General features: G+C 34.5%; 1 protein-coding gene across 1 annotated transcript; it reads right to left on the bottom strand.

The window, feature by feature from the left end:
* Positions 1–5048: 5048 nt before the first annotated feature.
* Positions 5049–6002, bottom strand: LOC125496531 (uncharacterized). Its single transcript, XM_048642017.1, has 2 exons — positions 5658–6002; positions 5049–5348 (listed from the first exon to the last, which is right to left on the bottom strand). Exons 1-2 carry the CDS (start codon positions 6000–6002, stop codon positions 5049–5051), a joined length of 645 nt encoding a protein of 214 aa, XP_048497974.1.
* Positions 6003–8764: the final 2762 nt, after the last annotated feature.

The following is an 8764-nucleotide window of genomic DNA, read 5'->3' as shown; positions in this document are numbered from 1 at the left end:
TAGTTTTTCCTCTTCTAACATTGTTTTCTCTTCCATCATCCGTAAGGATGCTGTAGGATGGTCCTATCCAAGGGGCTCGTCCTAGGTTTTCTTCTCTTATCTTTAAAAAAAAAAAAAACTCTAATTTTTTTTACTTTTATAAAAAAAATTAAGAATAATAGATATGTGATCAAATGAATGTAATTATGTAGCAGCTTATTATTTTTCTATACATTAATTATTTCTTCTATAAATGAATGATATAGTAAGGTGTCAACTACATCAATCTATACAAATATATTAAAAGGCGTGCGAAAACAAGAAACGGTGCCACGTGGCGCTCTCCCTAGGGATTTTAGTTATGTAATCCATGTACAATAAAAAAAATTAAGAAATTGCAGAGTAGGGTTTGATCTCGAGACCTCAAGTAGCTATATTAAAGTTTTAACCACTAGGCTAAGTTGTATTTAGTTTTATTATCATAAAGTATTATATTGATAAATGAAATTTTTTCTTACCCGGGCCTAATAACTAGTTAGTGTATTAATAAGTGATAAAAATCCTCCACGTATTAGTACTCCTTATGATGAAAATCGTGATTCAACTTTTATGCACATCTAAAGTAATAGTGTAGAGTATATATGACTGCTTATATTTTTTAATTAGTCAAGTGAGCGTCTTACATATAAGTCGTCATAAGTCAAAAAAAGGTGCAATAATGCATGGGTCATAAACCAATTCCAAATTATGTTTTTAATACTATATTATACACGCTTTGTGTCACAAAGATCTTTCAAATTGCATATTTTATGTTTGCCGGTGCACATTTTTTGAAGATCCTTATCTTTAATTACTTCCGACATTTCATAATAAGTGAAATATAGGAACTGGGCAAAAGATTTATTAAACATCACTTTCAAAATCCAAAAGTCATAAACACCCTTTACATTGTCAAAAGGAGGAGATAGACAAGCAAACAACACAAGTTTGTGATGGGTACTCTTGTGATTTTGTCGCTTTGTTTTTTCCATTTAAGGTATGTTTCTCTTCTTTTGAAACTTTCTAAAATAGTAAGTGTTTCACTTTTTATGGAACGAAAGAAGTATATATTAATAAAAATTGCAAAAATTGATATACTTAATGTGCACATTTAAAAGATTCAAATAAGACATCATATGAGTATATTTTTTCTTATATATTTTACAGAATTTATTTATAAGATTATCCTTACTTATGAATAGTGTCAAATTTGTCAATATAAAGATATTAGAAGAACGGAGGGAGCAAACTTTATTTGATACATAAGCTAATAGTTTTAAAATTATCAAGACTTGTTCAAATGAAATTCACAAATTTTGCAAGCATTGACGATAGGATTTGCGACATTGATAGTTACATCTTACATGTAAAAAATATTTAAAATTATCTAGAGTTGTTCAAATGAAACTCTCAAATTTTGCAAGCGTTGAAGACAGGCAATACGACATTGATAGTTATATAAGAAAAGCTTTTTTCCTTCTATAAGTTTACATTCACTTATTTTCTTGAAAGTCAAAATTTGAAATATTTGAAATAATCTTAGCTCGTCTTAAAACTCTCTATGTGGTAAAACATTAAGTACAATTTGTTTGGATCCATTTGTTAGGTATAATTACACAAAAAAAAAAAACTAATGATCAAATGTACACATTCATCTAGACTGTAGAGCAATTATGTTATACTCATTGTACTTCTCTTCGGCGGCCATAAAATTAACTTCAATACAATTTGCAATAACCCTAATACTTATCTTTTCATATATGACTAATTCTCCTAAGACTTAATGCTCAAAGAAGTGGGTAAATTACAATCAGTTAGTCCCAAAAATTAGGTATACATGTACACAATTAACAATATATGGTAGAAATATTGTAATAATATGATATAATATTAACACTCTTTATTTTTCCCTCACCTCCTGAATGCTCTAAGTGTTTTTTCATATCTAAAAGGCAGTTGCTTGAATAAACAAAATAACTATTAATCATTTGTCACAATTAGCTTAGAATTGGAGTTCGAGAATCAGTATTTGTAGTTAGGAAGGAAAAGGAAGGGAAATTTTATGTGATTATTAATCAATAAGATAATTATAAATCTTAAAATAGGTAAATGTAATTGGGTATTGTAGTGATTTTTCAATTGAAGATTAGATAAGACTGAAAATCTACTTTTGGTCTATTAATTAAAAAAGTAAGTACGTACATTGGTTGGTAAATTCGCTTCTAATTTATAAAAATCAAGAAAATGTTTTCTCATTGTTTTGCTTCTAAACAATTTCTTTTACGGAGAAAGTATATCAAAGGCTTATGACAAATGAAAAAGCAAAGAATTTAGAGAAAGGGAAAATATTATTATTATGCAAATATTCTTAAAATATAATTAAGAGAAAATAAAATCAGATTTATGTATTTTCATAGATTAGTTTGGTTCTATTATAGATTAAAGTAATATCATTCACGATGATGTTTGATTATGCATCGTATAAGCGCTATGTAACACCCCCTAACTCTTCTTGTAACACCCCTATAACCCATCCTTATATAAACTAGGAGAAAGTACGAGAGTGTTATGCCACACATGATAATACGTAAGACTAATAAGAGAATACAGCGGAAGTCTTTTAAATTAAGCTGGAAATACTTTAATAAAACTGAAATAAGAAAGTATGTAAATGAGTTACAAACTCGAAAACTATCCCATAATATATAACTTCTAATGAGACCTTGCTCAATAAAATATAACTTCTAGTGAGACATTGCTCAATAAAATATTCTCATGCAAGCCCTAGCTTCAGGAATACCTTTAGGTTGTGTTTGGGAACATGGATTTCATTTCAATTATAGAATTTCAATTATAGAATTGTGAATCCCCACATTCAAATCCAAATGATTTGTTTGGGAAAAATTAGGAATTTCAAATACATAATTTGAACATGTTTGTAATGGTATTGTTAATGCTGGGAGAGAGAATAAGGGGGAGAGTGATGAGAGAGGAGATAGAAATAAGCTGACACTTATTTTGGATTTGAAATGACATATGTTTTGGTTGGATTTCAAATTCTCCAATTATGCCTTACTTCTTATGAGTCTTGGATTTGGGCCAAATACAATTCCAAATTCTTAGATGATCCAAACAAGTGATTTGGCCCAATTCCAGAATTTCAAATGAAATTCCAGAATCCAAACAGGCCATTAAATAACTTTGATCATGCGTAAAAGCAATTATCATCAATCACATGCTTTCCAAATACAAGAATAACTCAAAAGTTCCATTCCTAATCTCCTTTCTAAGTTCTCAACTTGTATTCAAACAATTATAAGGCATAAACCTCTCCTTACTTCTCATGCTCGATAAATAAACCTTACAAACCATTAAAGTCAAAGGTCAAAGTGTATGTACCTTGATGACACACAAAAATCAACAATTAAAAGCTTCAATTGCTTCCACTATGCTTGAAACCTACCAAGAACAAAGTACTATCAATTAGTACTTACCAAAAACAATTCAAGGCTACTAATAAATATAACCAGCACTTTTAAAATAATAAAAAAGCTGATTTTTCCTTAAAAAGGGTTTAAAAGCTATTTTTGGGTTATAACTTGAAAACCTTTATCAGTAATCAAAATCCACTATAAACCAATACTTAAAACCTCCTAAAAATTAATTATTTATTAACTTAAGTAATAACCAATTTTTTTTAACACGTGGTTCCAAAACCACAGATCTGAAATTTACACAACCGGCGCCACCACGAGCACCACCACTGTGGTGGCCGGAAATCAAGGGGGGGGGGGAGACCGAAAAGTAAAGAGGAAAAAATAAATGAAGATAATTAAAAATCAGAAAAAGATTAACCTTTTTGCTTCCCTTTGATATTTGAAAGATCCTCCTACAATTATTAAAAAATAAACTAGATTAAAAGCTTGAATCATTGAAGAACTTGCTTGAAGAAAACTAGGGTTTGAGAGAGAAAACCCATCTTCTCCTTTTTCAGAAATGGTGGCTACTAATATGATGGGGAAACTAGGGTTTCCCCTTTTTATAGTGATGGTCTTTTTGGTTAAAAGACTATAATACCCTTACACATAGAATTATCAAAATACATTTGATAATGAAATTGCCAAAACAATCTTCACACTAATATTACTAAAATACTTTCTTGAAAAGACTAAAATACTTCTTCGTGAAAATACTCAAATACTCTTTTGGTAAAATGACCAAAATACTCTTTTGCTCTTAAATACTAAAATTAAATATCTTTAATAATTTAAAAATGATTAAGACTATTTAATTAAATAACTTAAAAATATGGGGGATTACAGTCTACTCCTCTCTAATGTAAACTTTCAACTTTGAAAACTTATGAGCATTACGCCCTAATATAGTTCTTTCTTAAGAAGTAGCCAAATAATACGCTACTAAGTAAAACAAGTAGCCAAATAATACGCTACTGAGTAAACCAAGTAGCTAAATAATACGATACTGAGTAAAACAAGTAGCCAAATAATACACTATTAAATAAAACAAGTAGGCAAATAATACACTACTAAATAAAACTTTTGCCTTGAATGTTTAAACTATGAAATGCTTACTCCGCTTGAAAAGTTTTCCTTGGAAACCCTAAAATCGTGCACAAATGCAACAATTCTTACTAATTTCTAGCAAAATGCACGCACGCACTCTACCCCCTTAAAGGAGTTACGTTCCGGAACTCAACTCACCTAGTCGAAGAGCTTAGGATACTTCTTTTTCATGTCATCTTCAGTCTTCTAGGTAGCGTCTTCGGTACGCTAGTTAGACCACAAAATCTTGAGTATCTTTATATCTTTATTTCTTGTATTCCTCACCATCGAGTCCAAGATCTTCACTGGTCTCTCTTCAAATGAAAGTATCTCATCCACTTCTATAATCTCGGGATCGAATACGTGAGACTTATCAGGCACATATCTCTTTAGTCGGGATACATGGAACACATTATGCACCTTTCCCAAGTTATTTGGCAAATCCAAACGATAAGCTAATCTTCCAATTCAATCTATAATGTCATAGGGACCTATAAACTTCGGGCTAAGCTTTCCTTTTTGCCCAAAACGCATCACCGCTTTCATAGGTGACACCTTCAGTAAGACTTTATCGCCTACTTGATACTTATTGTCTCTTCTATTCAGATCTACACAGGCCTTTTGACGATCCTTGGCCGCCCTCATCTTCTCACGGATGTATCTCACTAGATTCATGGTATCTTCAATCATTTGCGGTCCCAAAGTAACTGTCTCACTAGCTAATATCATTCCAGCACAATGGACTCCGACATTTTCGCCTATATAGAGCTTCGAAAGGAGCCATCTTAATACTAGAATGGTAGCTATTTTTGTATGAGAATTTTATTAAAGCCAACATCTCATCCCAAGTCTTAGGATAATCTAATGCACACGCTTTCAACATGTCCTCGAGAGTCTGAATGGTTCTCTCCGATTAGCCATCAATTGCTGGATGAAAATTTGTACTCTTAAGCACATCGGTCCCAATAGCATTCTGTAATGCTTCCAAAAAAAAAGATAAGAATCTTGAATCCCTATCAGACACAATAGTGGAAAGAACTCCATGATGCCTCACCACATGGTCCACATATACTTTACCACACTATTCCATCGACAATTGTCCTTCCTCGGAACAAATTTTGCTACCTTAGTTAGTCTATCTACGATCACCCACACTTTAGTGAATCCTTTCGGTGTCTTGGGAATACTTACAATGAAATACATTCCTATGTCATCCCACTTCCACTCAGGCACTGGTAACGGTTGAATCGTCCCTTGAGGTATCTTGTGTTCGCTCTTCTCTTTCTGGCAAGTCAAACACTTAACAACAAATTCAGCCACTTCTCTCTTCATATTGTTCCACCAGAACATTAGCTTGAAGTCCTTATACAACTTATCCCCTCCAGGATGGATAGAATAAGTAGTGTTGTGCCCTTCTTTCATCAGATTCTCTTTCAAGTCGGTGCAACTCGACAGTATGCACCACCTTCCATTGAATCAGACACTTCCATCGTCATGGATGCTAAACACTTCCATCGTCTTGGGCCTTTAAAATTTATTCATTGAATGTTGACTGGATTGAAATGGCATTTAAGCATGCTTCCACTCCACTACTCCTAACAACTTCAATGTTGAGCTTCCTAAACTCGTCACACAACTTATCTGGAAGTACTAAAGTACTAAACTATGGCTAGACCTGCGACTTAGCGCGTCGACAATGACGTTTGGCATTCCTTCATGGTATAAGATCTCAATGTCGTAGTCATTCACGAACTCCAACCATCCGCTCTGTCTCATATTCAAATCTTTTTAAATATACAAATACTATACCTCAGACTCTTGTGATATGTATAAAACTTTACCTTCACTCCATACAAGTAGTGTCGCCAAATCTTCAAAGCAAACACTATTGCGGCTATCTCTAGATCATGGGTTGGGTAGTTTATTTCTTACGGCTTCAATTGCCTAGAAGCGTAGGCTATAATCTTCCAATTTTGCATCGACACACACCCTAAACAATTTTTTGAAGTGTCACTATGTACCTCAAACTCAGCATTCTCCTATGGCAACGTCAAAATTTGAGTTGTAGTCAACAACTCCTTAAGCTTCTTAAAGGTTTTCTCACACTCCTCGGTCCATATGAACTTCGTATTCTTCTTCATAAGACTAGTCATTGGTTTAGCTACCCTCAAAAAATCCTTCACAAAACGTCATTAGTAGCCAACTAGACCCAAGAAACTCCTTATATCAGTGATATTCCAAGGCGTATGCCATTCGCTCATTGGGTTATCTTTGACGGATCTACGAAAATTCCCTTCTTTGACACAAAGTGGCCAAGAAACGCCACTTCTTCCATCCAAAATTCACACTTCGAGAACTTTGTGTAAAGCTGATGCTCCCTAAGTGTAGATAATACCAATCTCAATGTTCTTCATGCTCCTCCTTGTTCTTCGAGTAGATAAGGATATCATCGATGAATACGACTACAAAATTGTCCAAATACTCTCGAAATACTCTATTCATGAGGTCCACAAACATCACTGGTGCATTGATTAAACCAAATGGCATCACAGTAAACTCATAGTGACCATACCTCGTCCTAAAGGAAGATTTTGGTAGGTCCTCCCCAATCTGCAATTGGTGATACCCTGATCTCAAGTCTATCATCGAAAGTATTCCAGCTGCTCTTAATTGATCGAATAGGTTGTCGATCCTTGGTAATGGATACTTATTCTTAATAGTCACCTTGTTGAGATCTCTATAATCGATATATAGCCTCAAGCTCCCATCCTTCTTCTTCAAGAACAAAACAGGCGCTCCCCATGGGGAATAGCTAGGTCTAATGTACCCTTTTTCGAGTAATTCCTCTAGTTGCTTGTTGAGCTCCTTCATCTTTACTGGAGCCATTCTGTAGGGTGCTTTTGATAAAGCGGCAGTTTCATGAACTAAGTCTATGGTGAATTCTAACTCCCTTTGAGGTGGCATTCTCGGTACATCTTCCGAAAATACATCTGGAAATTCATTCACCACCCTCACATAATCTATTATAAGCTTCTCTTCCTCCGACCTCCGCACACTACACAAGAATAACGGAGCTCCTTTACTCACTTGCTTTAGCAAACTTAAGGCTGAAATGATCTTAATTCTACCTTCTTGTGGTTTAGTCTTGAAAGTTACCTTTTTCCCATTCTTATTCCTCACTGTAACTTTTTGTTCTCCACAAAGAATCTCGGCCTTATACTCTTTAAGACAATCCATTCCTAAAATGATCTCCAATTATTCCAATGGAAACTCTATGAGGTTGGTTTCAAAGTCTACATCCCCAATTCTCACAAGGACATTTTCATATACTCTTGAGCAAGTTACTACTTCCCCAAATGGTAACATAATAAGAATTTCAACATCCCTAGGGTTTTCTAAGCCATATTTTGAAACAACTATCTTTGAAAAAAATGAACGTTCAGATCCTAAATCAAATAAAGCTTTAGCAAAAGTGTTGTTAATAAAAACATTACCCGCAACTACGTCCTTAGACATCTCAGCTTCTCTAGCACTTACGACATTCAATCTAGCCACTGCAGGAACACTAAGGCCAGATCCACTCGAACCGGTCTTGTTGTTCCCATTTTGCTTGTTCTCACTATCATAGTTGTTGCCTCTTGAGTGGTTTCGATTGTCCTGACCAAACTGGTTTCTGCTCTTGCCCTTGTCAGTCCTCAACTCAGGGTTCTTGGAGAAGCACTCATACTCTCGGTGACCCAATTTGTGGCGGTAGTTACACTCCACTAGCTTTCCTTCACAATCCTTTCTAGGATGATTGTAGGGGAACTTCTTGCAAAAATACACGCGTCCGTCTCCTTTCTTTCCCTTATTAGGACCATTTCCACCCTTTTGTTGTTGGTACTGGCCCCCATTCCTTTGGCCATTGGATTGTCCTCCTTGGTGAAAGTTATGTTGAGGCTTGAACTTCTTGTCGTTCCTCTGAAAATTCTGACTAGGATTCTCCTTTCTCTTGTTGTTTGAGCTCTCAACTCCAGCTTGTTTCAAATAGGAACCTAAATGAGCAGCTCCATCATACACTTCCTCTAAGGTCTTGGAAGTTGAACCTCCTAGCCCAAGCTTTACCTCAAGACTAAGTCTAGTCTCGAACCTAATAGCCTTTCTTTCCTCAGTAGGTACTAATTTTGGAGCAAACTTCATCAATC

Source organism: Beta vulgaris, chromosome 4 (genome assembly GCF_026745355.1).
Source record: "Beta vulgaris subsp. vulgaris cultivar EL10 chromosome 4, EL10.2, whole genome shotgun sequence".
Classification (NCBI taxonomy): domain Eukaryota; kingdom Viridiplantae; phylum Streptophyta; class Magnoliopsida; order Caryophyllales; family Amaranthaceae; genus Beta; species Beta vulgaris.
Note: the sequence above shows the minus strand (reverse complement) of the source record. Positions and strands in the feature narration are given on the sequence as shown.